This window comes from Rattus rattus, chromosome 1, assembly GCF_011064425.1.
Source record: "Rattus rattus isolate New Zealand chromosome 1, Rrattus_CSIRO_v1, whole genome shotgun sequence".
Lineage (NCBI taxonomy): Eukaryota > Metazoa > Chordata > Mammalia > Rodentia > Muridae > Rattus > Rattus rattus.
In genome coordinates, this window is record NC_046154.1 from 17,403,365 (window position 1) to 17,425,156 (window position 21,792).

At 51.6% G+C, this 21,792-nt stretch overlaps 1 protein-coding gene across 1 annotated transcript; it reads left to right on the top strand.

Moving 5' to 3' along the window:
* The first annotated feature begins 3,202 nt into the window (after nucleotides 1–3,202).
* On the top strand, nucleotides 3,203–17,733 carry Padi6 (peptidyl arginine deiminase 6). The gene is made up of 17 exons (XM_032887995.1): nucleotides 3,203–3,294; nucleotides 3,772–3,949; nucleotides 4,615–4,687; nucleotides 5,745–5,812; nucleotides 6,611–6,722; nucleotides 8,426–8,551; nucleotides 9,852–9,854; nucleotides 10,088–10,260; nucleotides 10,477–10,580; nucleotides 11,575–11,686; nucleotides 12,800–12,907; nucleotides 13,116–13,270; nucleotides 14,213–14,369; nucleotides 14,458–14,581; nucleotides 15,822–15,892; nucleotides 16,588–16,749; nucleotides 17,500–17,733. The coding sequence occupies exons 1-17, from the start codon at nucleotides 3,203–3,205 to the stop codon at nucleotides 17,731–17,733; spliced, it is 2,052 nt and encodes a 683-aa protein (XP_032743886.1).
* The last annotated feature ends 4,059 nt before the right edge of the window (nucleotides 17,734–21,792 follow it).

A 21,792-nucleotide genomic window follows, 5' to 3' on the forward strand; every position in this document is an offset into this window, starting at 1 on the left:
GGGGCTAGCCTGAGCTACATGAAACCCGGTCTCAAGGAAGGGTATCTGAGGTGATTTTGAAAGAAAGAAAGGTAGGGAATGGAGAGTTGGCTCAGTGGTTAGGAGCGGCCCCGGCTCTTGCAGAGGAGCCCACAGAGGAGAGCTCACAGCTGCCCGTGACTCCAGTAGTCCCAGGGCACCTAGTGTCCCCCGCTGACCTTCGTGGGCTCCTGCCCAGGTGTAATTACACTCAGGCACATACACGTAAACTAAAACCATAAAAAATGTCTTTAAAAGAGATCCCATCACCTCTCCAGAGCACCGTGGCATGGGGACAAAGCCCTTAGCACTCAGGATCTTTGGGGACATTTACTTGGACCAGAGCACCGGGCCTGCGGGATTCTTAGCAGATCAAACCAAGAGCATCGAACCCCGGCCAGTCATGGGCCGTCAACCTCAACTACGGGACCCAGGGCTTCCCCACAAAGTGCCTCGGACAGGCGTCTTCAGCATCGCAAACCAAATGAATAAGTCCCTCTTTTACCTGATGTTTTACTCTTTTACTGGGTTTTTCCAATAAAAACGGCTTTAGATTGTTCTTGAGATGTTAAACCTCTGGGTTTGGTTACTCCCATCGATGAGTGATTTCCTCTCTCTCTCTCTCTCTCTCTCTCTCTCTCTCTCTCTCTCTCTCCTCCCTCTCTCCATCCCTCCTCCTTTCTTCCTTTGCTTTGATAGAGAGTCTCTATCTCACTGTGTAGCTGACTCACCTGGAAGTCACAATGTAGACCAGGCTGGCCTCGAACTCTGCCCCCTAAGTGCTGGGATTAAAAGTGTGGCCACTGGGGTTGGGGATTTGGCTCAGTGGTAGAGCGCTTGCCTAGGAAGCGCAAGGTCCTGGGTTCGATTCCCCAGCCCCGAAAAAAAGAAAAAAAAAAAAGTGTGGCCACCATGCCCTACTGTGTGTGCATTTGTCTGCGCATGTGTGTATATGTGCATGTGCGTGTGCGTGTGCGTGTGCGTGTGTGTGTGCATGTGCATGTGTGTGTGCATGTGCGTGTGTGTGTGCGTGTGTATGTGCATGTGTGTGTATGTGCATGTGTGTGCATGTGCATGTGTGTGCATGTCAAGGTCAGAGGGCAACTCTCGAGGTTCAGTTTTCTCCTTCCACCAATGATGAGCATCTTTACCCACTGAGCTACCTAGCCAGTCCTGGCTTTTCTTCAACCACTCAAGCCAAAAATTCCCTCCATCCCCCATCCCTCAGAGACTGCCTGAGTGTGCCCTGAGACCAATGTGGTAAACACCACAGACCAGATGTTCTTAAACCCCAGGAGGGGAGCAATTTTATTGGGCTGAAGGCTGGGTGGCTGTGAGGCTGTCCCCTTCCAGGTCCCCAGGAGAACTCCTCTCTGCCTCTTCCAGCTCCTTCTGATGGCTGGCTTCCGGTTTCTGCCTTTGCACGTATTGTTTGCTTGTTTTATTTACTTACTTTATTTTTTTTTTTTTGAGACAGGATCTTCCTAGTAGCCCTAGCTTACCTGACAATCCTTTTTTAGCCGAGGCTGCCCTCAGACTTCCAAGCATCTTCCTGCTTCAGCGTCCTGGGTGTGTGAGTTGGCTGGGAGCTGGTCCCTTCTCTGATAGTCAGGTAAAACGGAGGAAGAGCTTAATGGAGGTGGCTCTCTCTAAGCTCTGCCCTGCCCCAAGGTCTTCTGGGAAATACGGAGTTTCCATATAGGAGATTCTAATTAACCCAGGCTGGCTCTCTACTCTCCATCCCCCTGCCTCTGCCTACCAAGTTCTGGGATTGCAGACATGAGCCACCATGCTCAGTTCTTAGTGACTGAGTAATGGGGACAGAGCCTAGGACCTGAAGGTTCTCTACCAAAGAGCTACACTCCTACCCACCCCCTTTTCAAAACGTTGACACAATCTCAATGAATTGGCCAATCTAGGCTTGAAGTCATTCTGTAAGCACAGGCTAGCCTACCTCAACTGGATCCCCCCCCACCCCACAACAAATATACACACTATAGAATGCAATATGGTATTTGGTGGTGTTTTTGAAACAGGGCCTCATTCTGTAACCCAGGCTGGTCTTAAACACACAGAAATCCTCCTGCCTCAGTCTGGGTGCTGAACGGGTGATAGGCGGGGACTACCACATGTGGCTTCGTAGTTTGCCATTGCTCAAAGAGACCATGAAACTCACACATGTACCGGTCATCTCAGCGACTTACAGGGCGTGAGAATGCTGACCCCTCTACTTTAGCAACTTTGAAACGCACAGTAGATATACAATTCCCTTCCTGCTTCATGTGTATGTGGTGTGTGTGTGTGTGTGTGTGTGTGTGTGTGTGTGTTCTGACCCCACAGTGCACATGTGAAGGTCAGAGGTCAGCCTAGATGGACAACAGCTGTAAGCAAGGCCCCACAGGTTTACTCCATGCACCAGCTCGTGCTGCCCGCCCCCACACCCCATCCCCCACCCCACCCTCCCCAATGCTCACAAGAGACACAGCTGTGAGTGACCGACTTATTGTTATCACCAGGAGAAGGCTGCAGGTTGTCTGCCAGGGGCCAGGGATTTGCAGAGCTGACTAGCTCCCTAACACTTCTGCGAGCATAGCACTTTACCAAGCACCCCCTCAGGAGTTCGCACACATCCTAGATCAGTGGTTTTCAACCTTCTTAATGCCGTGACCCTTTAATACAGTTTTTATGCTGTGGTGACCCCCCCTCCTCCAGCCATAAGATTATTTTGTTGCTACCTCATAACTAATTTATGAATCAAAGTGTTTGATATGCAGGATATCTGCTGTATGACTCTCCCCCCACCCTTTGAGGCCAAAACAGGTTGAGAGCTACTGTCCTTGAACCAAGACCCCCCAACAATCTTGAAATGTAGCAAGCACCCTGTCCAGTGGAAGGGCAGAGCTCCAAGCCGTTAGGCTCTGATTTCCCAGGGCTGCAGGCTCCACAGGCAGCAGCTGCTAAGCCATTGATGCTGACTGAAAGGCTCTCCCCCCACCCCGCCCTGTCCTCCTCCCAGAGCTACCATGGAAAAAAGCAGGCTCACCTGTGAACCCTAAACAAGGGGGCGGACTGGGGTGGTTCTTACCCCTACTAAAGAGGGAGGCCAGGAAGCCCCAGAGCCCTAGCCAGTTACTCTGGTGGGTAAAGGCTGCGTCTGACAGGGCTAGCTTGGTTAGGCCTCGCCATGTCTTTTCAGAGTACTCTCAGCCTGTCTCTGGACAGCCCCACCCATGCTATCTGCATGGTGGGTATGGAAATCACCTTGGACATCAGCGGGTAAGGCTGTAGAGGTAGCTGTAAGGGAGGGTCTGGGTAGAGCCCCTGTGTCCAGGAGTCCCAGATTAGCTCTCTTAGCTGAACTGACTGTCCCCAAGGAAATTGGTTTGGTCTCTGAGGGCTCTCCCATCCCAGTACAGGATGCTGACTTAAGACTTTCTCTGCTTCTCACAAGATCCCCCTTAGGTTTGAAGGTGTCCATGGCGAGGGTTGTGTCTTATGGTTCTGGCATTTGCTCGTGTGTAAAATGAAGACTTGATCCCTTGTGAGGCATTGGGGGAGCGGGAGGTTGGGGTTAGAGTGGAGGCACCCGGGGGTAGAGATAGTAAGAGAGAGGCTAAAGACATTAGGGCTCCCCAAACTTTGATTACTTCCCTCTATCCCCGTAAGATGGATGCAGACTGGAGGGCTGTCCTCGAACCCCGCTGCCTCCTAGGCTGGCGAGTCTCCTGACGTGTATTGTCTCCTATGAACCAGGTGCGCCCCAGATAAGTGTGAGTCCTTCACCATCCGTGGCTCCCCCAGGGTCTTGATCCACATCTCCAGCTCCGTCATTACCGGGAAGGAGGATGCTGTGGTCTGGCGGCCAATGAAACAACCCACAGAGGCACTGGTGAGGATGGTGTCACCCAGCCCCACTGTGGACGAAGACAAGGTGAGCCAGGGAAGGGGGGAGAAGGAGAGCCCTTACCTACCCAGGTGAACTCGATTTGGAAGCCGGCAAGCCTAGCTGAAGGCCTTTGCAATAGGCCTGCCCAGGGCAGACCAGCTGCAGCTGTCTGTGGACAAGAGAGCCAAGGCAGTGCGGGATGGTAAATGGGTGGAATCTGCCTATCTGTGTCTGTGGCAGGCAGTTTCCTTCAGGGGGTGGCTCACCGGGGTAAGTGCTGTCCTTTGCGTAGGCCAGAACCAACAGTTGTGAACTGAGCTGAGTAGTAGATACCTAACTAAACCCAGTTAGTCAGGAGGAGGATCGGCAGTTCGAGGTCTTTCCTGAGCTACTGGACAAGCTCAAAGCCAGGGCAAAAACTTTAGTGAGCCACTATTTCTGGGTTTTGGTTTTTGGTTTGAGACAGGGCTTCTCTGTGTAGCCCTGGCCGTCCTGGAATTCACTCTGTAAACCAGGCCGACCGTGAACTCAAAAGATCCTCCTGTCCCTGCCTCCTGAAGACTTGAGATTAAAAGTGTGCAAGACACACACTCTAGAGTCCTAAGTGGCTATGGCCTCTGGGTGGGTCACTGGAAGCTTCCGTGCTGGAACACAAAGCCAAGGTCAAATGCTTACCCCCCCCCCCCCATGGCTCTGGGCTGTCTCCACAGGTGCTGGTCTCCTACTACTGTCCTGACAAAGAGGTCCCCACGGCCACAGCTGTGCTGTTCCTCACTGGTATTGGTAAGTCTCCCTCTAGGAGCTGAAGCTCACCTACCGTTCTCTGGAGAACCAGGGCAGATGTCGTGAAACAAGAGGGAGAGGCTCCTCGTGCATAAGATGGCCTCCTATTGGCCCTGAGATAGTCACACACCTTTTCCCTTGAAGTTCAGTCTCTTAGAAACAACTAGAATTTTTGAGTTTCCTGCCCCACTTCCTTGTTCCCACTGCTGATGGGGTCTGGTCTAGTTGGAGATCCTCCATCCTTGTGATTTAAGCTTAGTGATTTAAGGAAGCCTTACTCTCTGAGTGTGCATGAAGCCAGCGGGAGGACATCAGATGCCCTAGGAACTGAAGTTAATGGGTATAGTTACAAGACACATGCTGATGCATGCCGGGAACGGACCTCGAATCCTCTGGGAGAGAGCAGTGAGCGTTAACAGCTGAACTCTCTCCAGTCCCATCTCGAAGCTACTTTGTAAGAATCAGGTGTCCACTGTGGATGGCTCCCTCCCTCCTGACGAATTTATGAGAAACCAGCATGCCTCTGAAAACACTGCCTCTAACCAGGAGTGTCCAGCCTGTGGCCCAATACAGCTATGGCTAACCTCCCAATATAAAACCGTACACTTAAAAGAAATCTATGTTTGCTGGGCTGTTGTGGTGCACGCCTTTAAGTTAAAGCACTCGGGAGGCCCAGGCAAATGCAGATCAATTAAATTTTAGGACAGCCTGGTCTTACGAAGTGAGTCCCAGAACCGCAGAACTACACAGAGAAAGAAACCCTGTCAGAATTTGAAACTACTTTAGTGTGATTTACTGTGTCAATTGCAGGGTTTCAGCACAGATTTTGTAGGTGTGGATGCTGCACTTTTTAAAAAAGATTTTACATATATGAATACACACGGTAGCTGTCTTCAGAGGGCATCGGATCCCATTACAGATGGTTGGGAGCCACCATGTGGTTGCTGGGAATTGAACTCGGGACCTCTGGGAGAGCAGTCGGTGCTCTTAACCGCTGAGCCATCTCTCCAGCCCCATTAGCAGTCCAGGTGGCTGAGACCCTTCCCTTCCTTTTCAGAGGTCTCCCTGGAGGCAGACATCTATCGGGATGGACAACTGGACATGCCAAGTGATAAGCAAGCTAAGGTGAGGCTGCTTGGTCAGGGGCAGGGGGGCAGGACCCAGGAGAGCCATCCCTGAGCCCCAGCCCGTGTTTATCTGACTTTTGGGGTGTTGAAGTCTCCCCACTATTATACCACAAATCGAGATCAATGAAGTAAACTTCTGATCTACTGAAACAGCCAGTGTGTGTGCACCTAGCAAGGGATGTGTGTGTGTGTGTGTGTGTGTGTGTGTGTGTGTGTATGTGTGTGTATGTGCATGCGCACGTGTGTACCTAGTCTGGTGTGCATGGCACATGTCCCTTTTTAACCCCAGCATCCCAGAAGTTGGAAGCTGAAAGATGAGGGTTTGAAGACCATTCTTGGAGAGACATAGGAATTCCAAGCCCCCTTGAGCTATACAATAGGTCCAGTCTGAAAACAAAATGGAGTCGGGTGTGGTGGCAGCCGACTGTCATCCCAATACATGGATGAGTGGTGCAGGGTGGAGAGTTTGGTGCCATCTCGGGCCTTTTACATAGACAGATTGTCTCAAAACAAAGCCAAAATAGCCTGGTGTCCAGAGGCACTGGCTTGGTGACGTAGTCCGCTATTGCCAGCGGCCATCTTGGGACCTCCGGTAGGACATGGCTCTTGCGGCATGCCTCTCTATTCCAGAGACAAAGCAGCAACTGTTACCTTTATTTGGCCTTCTGTCCCCACAGGTCATCTTTCTCATTCTGGGGTCTCCTGGGTCCCCAGGGCCTGTGGTGACAAAGCTCTGAATAGGAAGAAGTAGAGGGTTGGCTTGTCTGTCCTATCTCAATGTCCCTGTTATTTGCAGAAAAGATGGATGTGGGGTCTGAATGGCTGGGGAGCCATCCTGCTCGTGAATTGTAATCCTGAAACCCCAGGCCAGTCTGATGAGCAGTCCGGGGTTCAGGAGAGCCCCAAAGGTATGTGCCCTGGATGTTCCCCACTTCTCTGGAGCTCTGGCCTCCCCTTGGTGCACACATAGGTCACAGCTGACTTCCTTGGGGAAGGCGGAGTCTTTATTATAGGTTGGGGGATGTATTGCTCCTTAGAACATTTGCTTAAGATGTACAAAGGGCTGGCGTTACTGGCACATCTAAGGGTTTTTTATGCCTTGAGGCTGGGTAATGAGAGCCCATATGGCTTCATACGAAGATGTCTATATAGCTTTTAACTATTAAATTTAATGTATAAGAGTACACTGCGGCTGTCCTCAGACACACCAGAAGAGGGCATCAGATCCCATTACAGATGGTTGTGAGTCACCATGTGGTTGCTGGGATTTGAACTCCGTACCTCTGGGAGAGAGCGGTCGGTGCTCTTAACCTCTGAGCCATCTCTCCAGCTCCTGTGTATAGCTTTTTAAGAACTTTGTTCATGGCCAGGCAGTTGGTAGCGTACGCACTTGGGAGGCAGAGGCAGGGAGATTTCAGAGTTCAAGGCCAGCCTGGTCTACAAAGCAAGTTTCAGGACAGCCAGGGCTACACAGAGACCCTGTCTCAGGAACTGCATCCCCCACCCCCGCCGCCAAAAGAAAACAAACACAATTGTCCATTACATATGTGTTTGTGACCATGCGTGTATTGGAGACCCTGAGGTCAGAATTCCTGGAACTGAAATTCAGTTGATTGTAAGCTACGTGAAGTAGATGCTGGGAGCCAAACCCAGATCTTTGGAAGAACCAAGTGCTCTTAACCACTGAACCAACTTTCTGCTCTTACACATGTGTGTTTGAGACCATGGTCTCGCGCAGCCCAGGCTGGCCTTGAATGCCTGTATCTACCTCCTGAATTACAACAGCGTTTCATGGGTTGGAGAGACAACTCATTGGCTAAGAGCACTGACTGTTCTTCCAGAGGTCCTGAGTTCAAATCCCAGCAACCACATGGTGGCTCACAACCATCTGTGATGTGATCCAATGCCCTCTTCTGGTGTGTCTGAAGACAGTGTACTCTTATATATAAAATCTTAAAACCACCCATATCCGTAAAATATTAAACAATTAAAAATAAAACAAAGGCCTTTTAAAGTGTTTTACCACTCCCAGTGGTATATAATGCTAGGAATTGTACCCCCTCCACCCCCCAAGGGCTCTGCATGTTAGGCAAGCCTACTACTAGCTAAGCTATACATCTTTGGCTCCCATGCAAGTCTCAGCTCTCTCTGTCTCAGTCTCTCTCTCTCTCTCTCTCTCTGAGTCTCTCTTTTGGAGCTGAGGACCAAACCCAGGGCGCTTGTTAGGCAAGTGCTCACCACTGAGCTAAATCCCCAACCCCCACCCATGCAAGTCTTAATGTCAGATAACGAACCATCATTTCCTGGCTGAGTGAGCTGTGTTTTGCCACCTGAGAGGTGGAGAGATGAGGCGTTTGACCTCACGAGGCGGTGACTGATTCCACAGACGGAGCAGTGGGGTGGGATGGGGGAGCCTTGCTCCAGTGAGCAGGCTGGGAACTTTGGAGTGTCTCAGCAGAGGATGTCTGATGAGCCTTAAAGACAGATGACCGCTTATACCTGTCATCCCAGCGTGGGCAACCAAGACTCAATACCCTTTCCTTCCCTGTCCCCGTCAATCCCTTTCCTATCCTGGTGCCTGGTCTGAGCCTGCATGCACGCTCTTGCACAGAAATACAGAACCTGTCTCAGATGACGCTAACTGTGGAGGGCCCCACCAGCATCCTTCGGGACTACCAGTTGCTTCTACATACCTCCAAGGAAGAGGCAAAGAAGACAAGAGTCTACTGGGCTCATAGTAAGTCCCAGCCCTACTCCATCTTGGCATGACAGCCAGGTGGGTGGCCCTGTACTATATCTAACAGGGTGCCCAGAAGAAGCTGCAGTTGTAGGTCACAGGCTGTTGCCAGATCTGTATTGTTAAAGGCTATCTGGTTCCCACCTTTACCAGAGAGGAAGTCTATACACACTATGGGTTAGCCAGTCCATCTGAGCAATGCCTAGCCTCAGGTTTCTCATAGCTAGGAAAAGAAAAATGTCTTTGAGCTGATATCCCCAAGTTAACTCCTCCTCCGAGGATCCATTAAAAACAAACTTTGTGTGTGGGTATCTTGTGCAACATGCTTGCCTAGGCGCTGTGTGAGCCTGCAGAGGCCCAGAAGAGGAGTCCCTGGTTAGATGGTTGTGAGTCTGCAAATCTATGTAGGTGCTGGAATTTGTAGAGGACTGATCTGGCCTGGAACCACCTTCTTAGCCAAGGCCTCAACTCTAGTGACGTTTTCAGAATCTGGTGACTCAGAAGGCAGAGTGACACAGTGGTCACGGCACATCCCAGGTGGCACCCCATCCCCTGCTCACCCCTCAAGGAGGCAAATGGCAAGTGCTGTTGTCTGTCCAGGTTGATTGAAGGGCTCAGGAAAATGAATGGACCGGGGGCTGTTGGCTTTGACTTGCCATAACTGGCCTGGTAACCACTCTAGGACTGGGGTGAGAAGGCCCCAGGTGGTCAGTGACACCGGAGAGCTTTGGTTTCTTAACTGTCAGGTAATCGGGTAATTCCCAATGAGAATGACCAGAGTGGAGTCTAGCTACGAAAGACCGCCTGATACATGGCCAGGAACCTTTAGATGTCTTCTGTGGTTCCTCGTTTGACTTAAACTGAATTGGGTTTCGTTTACGAGTCCCTCTAGAAATGCCTTTGGAGAGGGGTCATCCACCCATCCCCGGGTCAGGGGCTGGCATGCTGGTGAGGCTGCCAAAGGCCATCTTTGTATGCTGCGTGTGTCACCTTTAGGGGACTTGGTTACAATTCTCCATGGTTGGTTTTATAAACGCTCAAGTGTCTCAAACTTGACAGTTAGGTTTCTGAGTCCCGACTCCTAACGTGTCCACCATAAGCCTTCAACACCATGTTGGTGTTGAAGCTGGAGAGGTAAACTGGGGAAAGCACTTGGCCTGGAACACGGATTAGCAAGAGTTCAGATCTGGAACCCGAGAGCTTGGGAGGTAGATGCCAGAATCCTTGAAGCATGCCGGTCAGCTACTCTAGCCGAATCGGAGCGTTCCTGGCCCAGTGAGGAGACCTTGTCCCAAATAAGGGGGTGGTTGAAGATGCTGCCTGTACCAACTTCCGGCCTCCACTTGCATGTGAGCACACATGCAAACACATAATATGCTTAGCGTATTAAGTGGCTCTTAACTGTGATAGTCCCTGAGTCCTCGGCTCCAATCTCGGCTCCCATGTCAAGATGCTGTGCTCAACCGTTAGAACAGTGATCTCCTCCACAAAGCTTTAGCAGCTTGTCTGTCCTAGGTACCACCTCTGCCTATGAAGGCACCTCTGCCTATGAACTGGTAGTAGGACCTGACAAACCTTTCCACATCCTGCCTACCTTTGACACCCGTGGGAAAGAGACTTTCTACATAGAAGCCACAGAGTTCCCATCTCCCAGCTTCTCCGGCCTGATCTCCTTCTCGGTCTCCCTAATAGAACAGGCTCATGACCAGGTATGTCGCTGGGTCAGCCAGAGTCCCCGGGCTTGGTGGAGGGGGAGAGCCTCAGTGCTTAGGCAGGGACGCTGAGGAGTGTGCGCCTCTTGGTAGAGCTTGGGGTGTTATAGAGTTGTGGAATGCAGTGGGCTCAGCTCTAGACCACAGTGGGGGGTGCAAAGGAAAAGGTGGCTGTGACAGAACCAGGTTGTGATGGAAATCCATCCATTGCAGTTGATCCCAGAGACCCCGCTATATAAGGATACAGTGATGTTCCGGGTGGCACCTTACATCTTCCTGCCCAGTACCCAGCTGCCTCTAGAGGTTTACCTGTGCAGGTAAGAGTGCCTGAAGCCACCTGGGCAGTATGTATTGCTCCCCCTCTCTCCTTCCTCCTTCCCCCAGGCCACCTGGGAGACTCAAAGTCTTTGGAGAGTTGCAAAGGAAGTCAGCATAAATGTTGGGACTGGACTAGAATCCCCAACTGGGACACATCCCAATTGTGACTCGCCAGGGTGATCAATTCTTAAGGGTCCAGTTTGTAAAACTGGATGTCTTGACCCCAAGCTCAACGGTCGCTTTGTGCCCAAGGAATGAACATCTACTGTGGATCTAGGAGTGTGGATCTGTCTGAAAACATAAGACCCCAAGTTTTTCCAGGTGTGGGAATCCCAGCACTCGGGAGACAAGAGGCAGGCCAGTCTCTATGGCAAGTTAACAGGTCACTGTGTGGGGTTGGGGATTTAGCTCAGTGGTAGAGCGCTTGCCTAGCAAGTGCAAAGCCCTGGGTTCGGTCCCCAGCAACGAAAAAAAGAAAAAAAAAAAAAGAAAAAAAAAAAAAGAAGGTCACTGTATTAACGAAAACCGTTGTCTTTTTTTTTTTTTTTTTTCCGGAGCTGGGGACCAAGAAAACCATTGTCTTAAAACAATCTATATTTCCAGGTGTGCTCATATCCACTATAGGTAGGATGACCTCATGGGCCGTCTTAGAGCTACCTAGTTTCTGATAGTCCCTTAGGGAGCAAACAGTCATTCAGTAGTTTGAGCAGAGGATGCCCATACCAGCTTAGAATAAAAAGGGTGTGCACAGAGGTGATCAAAAGGTGTGAACAGGATTGGACCGTCACCAGCCACCAGCATGGTCTAGCCTGGTCTAGGCAGAAAAAGTCTAAGCCAGTGACGTGACCTATGCTGAGGTAAGGGGGACAGTTGTTGGCTCCATCACTTTGGGTGCAGAAAATGGCCCCTCCTTTGCCTTCCCTTGGCTCAGGGAATATGACTTTGACTGTTTTGAGGACCTTGAAATCACAGTGGGCTTCTTGGTGGTGGCAGGGAGCTACAGCTGCAAGGCTTTGTGGACTCCGTGACAAAGCTGAGCGAGAAGAGCAACGTGCAGGTGGCATCCGTCTATGAGGACCCCAACCGCCAGGGCAGGTGGCTACAGGTAACTGGCACCCAGCTGGGACGACCTAGCTGTGGAGGAGCGGGGCAGGGAAGTTTCTCACACGTCACAAAATGACCCTGAGTAAGCCAGCATGCCACCGAGGCGTGCCTACTTGTCAAGGATAATCTGGAGTCCCCAGCCCCTTTCCAGAGGCTTCTCGATTACAGCTGAGGACCTCCATTGCAGGCGCTGGAGCTGGGGTTGTGTATGTGAGATGTCAGGATCGGAGCCGGCTTGGCTTTGGTTCTGCCCGGTCCTTCTGCTCCAATGACATCTGAGCACTCGGCCAGGGCCTGGAGAGGAGGACAGATGCCTTCAGTCCAGCCAGGCCTGAGCTAGAGTGTAATCCCTTGGAGACAGACATAATAGCCTTTATCTGGTCATCTGAGTAGCCGAGGAGACATTCAGATGGGTCATGAGCCAGGCACTGCTGGGGCTGGACTGGGGGCCACCAGCTCTTCAAGCGGCATAGCCGTTGACATGGAGGTAGCCATGTAGGGTGTGCTGGAGGGAGCGAGGTGTTAGAGACCAGTAGAGGAGTGCACTGTGGGTTAAGACCTTTCCAGCAAAGTACAGAAGCCAACACCAAGCAAAGTGGGGGTGACAGGTACAAGCCAGAGTTGAAAGGTCAAGGGCTAGGGAAGTAGCTCAGAGTGCTTGCCTAACAGGGAGTCCCCAGCACTGTGTAAATGGGGGTATGGGGTGGTATGTATTTGTAATCCCTTGGAGACAAGGGGTGGGATCAAGGATTCACCCCCCCACTCCCCCCCCAGGGCAAAAAAAAAGGCAGTCCCTTGGCTGAGATGCAAGGAACTCTGGTTGTTGGGAGATCGTGCTAGAAGGCATCATAGGGTAGGTCAGAGGTCACCGATACCAGAAACCGCTTGACTTGGTTTTGTAGAGCTGTCAGGCCTGTCAAACAATGGATTCTCAGTCTTAAACCAGAAGGTGGAAGGGCCAAGTCGAGCAAAGCCTCTGAGGGAAGTTTTGAGAGCCGAACCAGAGCTGTCCTCAAAGCTTCTTATTGTCTGTGGCTGCTCCCAGAGAGCCTGCAGCAGATTGAGGAAGTGGCGGATGGAGAGAATTAACCTCCATCTTTCTGTCTTCCCCCAGGACGAGATGGCTTTCTGCTATACGCAGGCTCCTCACAAGACTATGTCCTTCATCCTTGACACCCCGAGGGTTGCCAAGCTGGAAGATTTCCCCATGAAATACTCACTGGTGTGGCGCTGGGATAGTTTCTGAATCTTGTCAACTTCTCAAGCCTGGTGTTGAGCCAAGGATGCTAGGATGTCGGGGGGAGGGGGGTTGAGGTCCCAGGTGGTCTTTGAGGGGATGGGGAGATGTGCATGTCCCCAACAGTGGTGTGACGGATCCTATGTCCAGTCTCTCCCGGTAACACCCCTTTCCCCACCGGGTGGTCTCCTAGAGCCCTGGCGTTGGCTACCTGATCCAAGAAACTGAGGACCACCGGGTGGCTAGCCTGGATTCCGTCGGGAACCTGGTTGTATCCCCGCCTGTCAAGGCTCAGGGCAAAGACTACCCACTAGGAAGGATTCTCATTGGTGGCAGCTTTTACCCCAGGTGAGCAGGAACATCAGAGGGACAGGTGACCCAGGTGCCTTAAAAAGACCGTCACCCTGGTTCCAGTAACTCTCGGATTCCCCCTCAGCAGATCTGCACCCTTCTTGAAATGGAAGGATACTTGAGCCTTTGGCTTGAAGTTAGAAAAAAGCAAGCTTGAGGGTGGGGCCAGGGATTTAGCACAGCTGGTGCCTAGCGAACAGGCCCTAGGTCCGTTTTATCCTTGATTTGAACCTCTGGATTTGAGGCCAGCCTGAGGTATATGGGAACCCTCTTAAAAACTACCAAAAAACTTTTAATTCTCAAAAAAATTAAGACTTAATGTATATAGCATTCTGACTGCATGTGAGCCTTCAGGCCACCAGAGGGCGACAAACCTCATCACCGATAGTTGTGAGCTGCCTTGTGATTGCTGGGAATTGAATTCTGGAGAGCCAGTGCTCTCTTAACTTCTGAACCATCTCTCCAGCCCTGATCCTCTAGTTTAAGTCCACCTGGGCTGTTGGCCTAGGAGACGGGACTCTCCCAAACATGGGGGTTGGGTGGGGGCGATGTAACTCCCAAACCAGATATCCCATATCCCTGGGCTCAGTCATTAGGATCACATGGCTGGGCTTGAGCTAGGTCACTGTGAGGCCACACCCACTTTAAACTTTATTTAAACTTTATTCCTGTGGATGAGAACCATCGTACATGTTAAGCACAATGCTCAGGGAGTCTGTCCTCTACTATGAGGGTCCCAGGGATTCAATATCGCCCCCCCCCACGGGCTTGGCAACAAGTTAATTATCTTTGGAGCCAGTTCATTGGTCCAGAATTAAGGAATCTTTCTAAAGCCCCACCCTATTCATTGGCAAGAGCAGTCAATGAAGTCCACCAAAGAGGTGGCTCAATTGTCCGTGTCCAAGCCACTCAAAGGCGTCTTTCCATCTTTCCTTCCAGCTTTGAGGGCCGGGACATGAGCAAGGCCCTACGAGACTTCGTGTACGCCCAACAGGTGCAGGCCCCTGTGGAGCTCTTCTCGGATTGGCTGATGACCGGTCACGTGGATCAGTTCCTGTGCTTTGTTCCTGTCGATGATAAGAACAGTGACAGGAAGGTTAGTGTTAGGGACCAGAGAGGGGACAGCTGCTGGAGACCCCAGGGACCCCACACACACAGCAGGTGACTGTGACCTCCCTCCCCAGGGCTTCCGCCTGCTGCTGGCCAGTCCCAATGCCTGCTATGAGCTCTTTGAACAGAAGCAGAAGGAGGGCTTTGGGGACGTGACGCTGTTCGAAGACGTCAGAGCAGAACAGCTCATTTCTAATGGTAAGGTGACTCTCCTAGTACCTTCCTCCCCACCGCAAGCCCCAGTCCCATCAAGACAGGGTCTCACTGTGAAATCATGGCTGTCCTGGCACTCCCTCTGTAGACCTTCCCCTCCCCACCATAGAATCACTTTCATTGACTGCTACTTCATAACTGTAACTTTGCTACTGCTGTGAATTTTCTTTTTCTTTAAAGATTTATTCATTTATTATATATAAGTACACTGTAGCTGTCTTCAGACACACCAGAAGAGGGCATCGGATCTCTTTACAGATGGTTGTGAGCCACCATGTGGTTGCTGGGAATTGAACTCAGGACCTCTGGAAGAGTAGTCGGGGGTGCTCTTAACTGCTGAGCCATCTCTCCAGCCCTACTGTTGTGAATTTTAATGTAAATGTTTTCCAACGTCCTTTGGTTGAGAACCACTGTTGCGTCTTCATTTGTCCTCCTTGGTAGAGAGGGCACAGAATCCTAAGAGCCAGTGGGACGGCCACTGTTGGGTCACTTTACACTGTGGGGAGGGGTGAGCACCCTACTGTCCACCAGGCAGACCTGAAGCAATGGCCACGGTAAACTGACTCCATTAGCCCCAACTGGAGATGCTATGTGACCTCCATGGGGGATCACTGGCTTTAGTATGTGTCAATAACACTTCCAAGTCTCCCTTAAGGGAATATCCCCTTAAACACAAGGGGACTGGCAGAGAAGGTGTGTTCTGGGCCACCTGACATAAATGTGATGGGAACTCGGGGGGACAAAGACCTGGTCCAGAAAGGGCAGGGGCCATCAGGAGGTTTAAACCTGGGTTTAGAGACTAGAGACTCGAACCATCTACCCCTCTCAACTCCTGAGCAACTGTCTGTGGTTGGGCCTAGGAATACCTTTCTTGTCCCGGCGACAAAGGTCATGGGGAAACAGACCAGAAGGCAAAGACTAAGCATGTCACCTGAAGTGGCATCTGAGAAACAAGTTGAACTGTCATCACACGTAGAAGGGTCCCTGATAACTCCTCGGGGTAGCGCCATACAGCTGTGCAGAGGGTTGAGGGGTCCAGCTGAGTGGGGGCCGATGTCACCATCCTTACGTACTGAGCTTGCTTCCCTTTGAGCCTGGATCGGTGGCAGTAAAACCCTGTCAGGGTTTTCTGGTGTAGAAACACTATGGCTCGCACCAGATGTGAGGCACTAGATCCAGTTGCTGGGTCGAGCTGGCCACCGATCTGTCCCGTCTCTTTCCACAGGGAGGGAGGTCAAAACCATCTCCCAAATCCTGGCTGATGAGAATTTACGAGAGCAGAACGCCTATGTGGAGGTAACCGCCTGGGGTTGCGGGGCTGTCCCACGAAGGCATCAGCATTGCAGGACTGAGGGGGGAGGGTCTTGATCCTACTGGGGGTGGGGAATGGCCATCAGCCCCAGATATGGACTTCACGAGTGCAGTGGGGTGCTGTTCATTGGGTCCATACTAGTCTTAGATTATACCACTATACATGATGCCCTGGCCTCTGCAGGGGTACCTGCTCTAACAGGGAGGGTACCTGCTGGGCTATAAGGCCAAGATGAGCCTTGGGTCCAGAGGTTTGATTTTTATTTCAAACTGAAGTCAGATGCCAAGGGTGATGGCTATTAGCAGGGAAGTGCCCAGTGGTTGAGCAGGCGGGAGCGACTGCTTTAGATCTAAAGGGAGAACCTGAGGTCCGAAGACTTCTGTTTGCCTCCCAGCCCCAGGTCTGCTCATCTGCGAGACGAAGGGGCCTTGTGACATTAGTGGCTGTCTAGCAAAGACTAGTCAGGATTGCTGGCCTCCTGCACCACAGCCTCTGAACTCACTTCACCTTAGGCCTGCCATAAAGGGAAGGCTACCACGGCCATACAGGACTCTGGCTCACAGATTTGAGCCAAATAGAAGGCTCTCTGAGACCTCCTCTGGATACGTGTGGGAACGAGCGGCTCCTCCATGATCTGTCCACAATCCTGCCATCCCACCCCCACTTCCCTGTCTTGCAGAAGTGCATCAGCCTGAACCGCACCCTCCTGAAGAAGGAACTGGGACTGGTGGACAATGACTTCATCAGGATCCCACAGCTCTTCTGCCTGGAGCCGCTGACAAACGTCCCCTCCAACCAGCAGACCTCAAAACTCTTTGCGAGGCCTTACTTCCCCGACATGGTGAGGACTGCTGAGTATGCCTGCCTCTGACACATCTGCTTAGCCCACGGTGCTTGGTTGTAGTGCAAGACTATATCCGATGGGCGTGGTCCAATATGGGGGCCGGATGTAGCCGGCAGGTTCACGTGCACATTACCAAAGATCGCCAACGAGCAGAGCGGAGCATGAGAGAACACATTTTAATCTTTTTTTTTTTATTTGAGTGTTACTTGAGTGTTATCAATACATACTGCTGTGTGCCAAAAGAGAGTTCATCAGAGCACATTTATAGACAGTCGTGAGCCACCGTGTGGTTGCTGGGAATTGAACTCGGGTCCTCTGGAAAAGCAGTCAGTGCTCGTAACCGCTAAGAGCCATCTCTCCAGCCCCAGGAAGGTATTCTTAAATGCTAGCTGGGATATATAGGGTACACAGACAAGGTCAGAGCAACTAATCTAGAAATTATATGGTTAAGTCACTAAGGTTAGTTTGCTGCTGGTCAGATTTGCCGAGAAACATTGGCACACTCTGGAAAGCTAAGCAAACGGACCGATTTCACTGAGGCCGATTTTGACCAGTGATGCCTACGTTAGACACAGGCTTTAGACGTCTGGCCAACCCTAGGGAATGATGTGTGGTTTTTTTTTTCTCCCTGTACCTAATTCTATGCCCCTAACCCCCTACCACGCACCGGGAAGGGCATATAGCCTTTCAGGACTGCCCCCTGCCTCACCCTAGCTCTAACAGCTGCCTGACCTTCACTCTGAACAGCTACAGATGATCGTGCTGGGCAAGAACATTGGGATCCCCAAGCCCTTCGGGCCCCAAATCAAGGGCACCTGCTGCCTGGAAGAGATGGTCTGCGGCTTACTGGAGCCCCTGGGTCTCAAGTGCACCTTCATTGATGACTTTGACTGCTACCTGGCCAACATAGGGGACGCCTGTGCCAGTGTCATCGTAAACCGGGTACCATTTGCATTCAAGTGGTGGAAGATGAACCCATAAATCCTGGGCCCCGGAGCTGCCCATCTGCCCCGGAGCGGATGGCCTTTACCATAGAGCCGTAGTGTGTGAGCATGGTTGTTAGCCACTGGGTTAAAGGAACGGAGAGCTGGGGAGATAGGGTCTCTCAGACCTACCAGTTAGACACCTCTCAAGGGAAAGGGGGAAGAAAAAGCTATATGTAACCAAAGCATAGAGCCAATAAACTATGGTGTTCTGAGTGCATCTCAGGGGAAGCTGGCTTACTTGGCAGAAGGGGCTGCTGAGGAAGCTTGCCCCATCCTGCAGATGACTGGGGCCCTGAGTCGACATTCCTTCTGAATTTATAACGGGAAGTCTCGCCGAACTTAAAATGGCTTTGGGTTTGAAGCGGCTATGCTACACTTCAGGCTGGAGGAGGGGGAGGGGCTGCCCCCAGCGTCCCTACAGACAGGGTCTAAGCAGAGGTGGCAGTCTGGTCTCCTTGATCTGTCACGTGACAGCACGGATAAGGATAACCGGGTAAGCTTCTGCTAGTTCTCAAAGCCTGCAGTCTCCACTCTAGCAGGTGTCTGGTCTCCCTGCCTGTGTCAAGGGCAGGTGCTGGTAACGGGTAGAGTGCTTCTAGGATCTGGTGCATCTGTAGGGTACCCACTGCCCCCGGCAAACCTGAAAACAGTGACTCTCATCCTATGAATCGGGTAGAGCGGGGTCTGGAGCCAGTAATGCCACTCACCACACCGCCACGCCCCTAAGGATTGTAGGTAGCAGGGGGCGTCTGCATGTGGCCATGCAGTCTGATGGAGCAAGGGGTGAAGGGCTTGCCCCAAGCTGTCCTGCACAGGTTTCCTGCTCTGCATCCCTACGCCACAACACTGAACAGTGGCCTGGGGGAGCCGTTTGGTGACTTCGAGCTACTCCGCAGAGCGCCCTGTTCAGGGATAGGTGTAGGTTTGATGTGCCAGCTATTCACCTCAGTGGCATGCAGTTTCTTGCTCATTTGTACTCGAGAGTTTATAGTTGATGGCTGCAGAGAACTTTGTGGCTGTGGCCCCTACGTAGTCTGGACCCTGACACACAACAGTAACCTCCAACGTGAGAGGGAGGATTCCCATGCCTACTTGGCATTCCTGGGTGGTTAGCTTGTAGATGCAGATCTATCCCTAGAGCCAGAGTACGGAGTCCACGAGGGGAACAGTACCCGTCTTCTCTGGCATGGTTCTTTCCAGGGGGACTCAACCTATTCCTGTTGCTGTCCTTGACCAAATTCCTGCAGGGGCCCTACCTAGCAGGCTCAGCTTGGCTGTAGGCTGCTGGGCTCTGGCAGCATGGCTCTTGGGACATCTGACTCTCAGACACCTACAGAAGTGGCTTCTCAAAACTGGATACAAACAGTTCGAGTAGACTTCCATTTTTTGTAACCGTTTCTTGGGTCTGGCTTATGAGTAGCTGATTCTGTCAAAGCCAGTGGCCACTCCGCATAAAAACACTGTTCTTAGTGGGGAAAGTGAACCCCATACCTGACTAAAGGTTCTGTGCCTCCGTGTCCTGGGAAGGACTCAGCCTGGCTCTAAGACCCTAGAATAAATCCAATGCTAATACACCTCTGGGCAGGGAGACCAGCCCACGACCCCACCAAGGACCTCATACAACTTGGGAGCCAGCCACACTGAAGGGTGGCTTGGATAAGTGGACAATCCAAAACCACTGATGTGACCCCACTCCACCCCACCTCCAAGTCTGTTTTTGTGTTTTCTCTTTGGATACCGGGTCTCAAGTTACCCAGGCCAGCCTTGAACTCCTTTGAGGGCTGAAGAGACGGCTCGACAACTAGAGGCAGTTAAGCCTGACAGCCCAAGTGTGACCCCTGAGACCCAAACAGTGGAAGGACAGATTGCCGTCTTCAAGGGTGGCTCTAGCACATCCATGCAGATGCACATGCCAACGTAAAAACCGAAATGCTAATTCTCTTGCCTCTGAGTGCTGCCATGTGTCTACCTATGTTGATAGCGGGGGTGGGGGGTGGTGGTGCAAGTATTCTGGTTACGTTCTGGTGTGATGTACGAGCATTTCGCCAGAACAACATACGTAGCACTTCTTAGCACCAAGTCCGGAAGTCCTTGAAACACTTAGGGGGATGGGATGATGGCTCGGTTAACATCTGACATTCTTCCAGGGGACCTGCGTGGCAGCTCACGACCATCGGTAATTCTAGTTCTAGGGGCCCTGTTGTAGATTGGTTTTAAGGTTAACTTGTGTTAATGTGGCTCCCAAAATTATGGGGAACCTGTACATTTTTTTTTTTTTTTTTCTTCTTGAGCTGGGGACTGAACCCAGGGCCTTGCGCTTGCTAGGCAAGCGCTCTACCACTGAGCTAAATCCCCAACCCCAAACCTGTACATCTTAAGACACCGAGGATCCCTCGGTGGTTCTGATTGGCAAATAAAGTTGTCAGCTGCCAATGGCTAGGCAGGGAGACAGACGCAAGACTTCAGTTTTGTGGCCAAGGGAACCCAGGGAAGGATTTAGAACGAGCAGAAGGATCAGGGGTGAGATGTACAAGACAGACAGCCAACACGTGAGAATCAGGGACTGTGGTCCAGGGGGGCTGTAGGCCTGGGTCCTGGGCAGCCAAGAAGGAATATAGGTTTTTAGAAAGTAATTTTAGGAATGTCAGAGGGGAGAGTGTGTTAGCCGTGGGGAAATTTAGAAGTGCCCAGCCATTGAGCTGTTTAAGGCACGTTAAAATAAAGGCTATGGTGTTTATTCTAGAATCTAGAGCAGAGAGAGAGATCTTTAAACATGGAGATCACGGCCCCTGCTCTGCCTACCCCTGCTGACCCCGAATCTATGGTCCCTCGGTCCAGTGACTGGATAAGGCTATGCCTTGGGCCTCGCCAACACTAGTCCACTGGGAACCAGTCTTGTATGACCGCACAGCACCTACTTGCCACCAGGGGTAAGCATGGGAGGGCAGATCATCACCCCCGCCACCCCTTCCATCCTAAGGATCAGCTAGGGAGGCTGCTGGCTCTTCAGACACAGCTCCGACAACTAGCAGGACCCAGCACTTGAAAGGACAGCGTTTAAACAGTGATCCTCAGCCTGGGGGTCCCAACCCCCTGGAGGCTGAATGAGGCAGCCATGGAGGTAATTTTACGGTTGGGGGTTGGCCCAGGAACTGTATTGAAGGGTCTCGGCATTAGGGAGGTTGAGAGCCACTGCTGTACAAAGTATGAGTTCTCTTCAGCTCTGCAGCAAACCTCCCAAAGGGCACGCCCGGAAGGTGACCAGGGCAAAGCACCTGGAACCTCTCAGGATAGGTCTACAACTTATTTCCCTCTACAGAACAGGAAGGAACAATGATCCAATGTCAGGAGTATTAGTGTGTGTTACAGGAAATGACAGTGGGATGCACAGTAGCCCCAGAGACATCAGTCCAACCACCAGAGCGTGGCAGAAATTAAAAGGCTAACTAATCTCACAGTGCCCCCTGGTGGGCAGTTAACCAAGATGACGAGGCCAGGCCCTCGGATCCGGGGAGAAGTTTGGAGGCTGTGAATGTGATTGCAAATGCTCCTGGCTCCTGGTAGGACTGCATCCCGATAGACTGCTCACAGAGCTGGGCAGACCAAGCGTGAGAATGCTCGTTCATCCAGAACCAACCCCCAACAGAGCCCAAGTCTCAGCGCCTTAGGTCAGGATTACATTTAAGTGGGTGGGATGGCTCAGGCTGCAGGCATGCGTTTGTGCACTGTGTAAAGGTTATCCTTGTTTTGTCCACATGCTGACTTCTCTGCCCTCCCATCCGTTTCAATCCAGACATGGCACTGTAATGCTTAGGTCAAGAATCTCCCGTCTTTCCCCCAGCCAGGAGAAGGAGAGGGTCAGAGGGGAAGAAACTTCAGACGCAGAGAACCAGAACCACATTAAACTACAAGTATCATGGGGCTGGGCTGTAGCCGGATTAGCACTGTGGGTTAGTACTCCTGACCAGGTACTGAAGTACAAGTCGAGGAATGTCAACCGGCCCCGGTTAGCAATGCTTAATAGGGCTGAACAATGCTGGGTACTGGGAAGGCG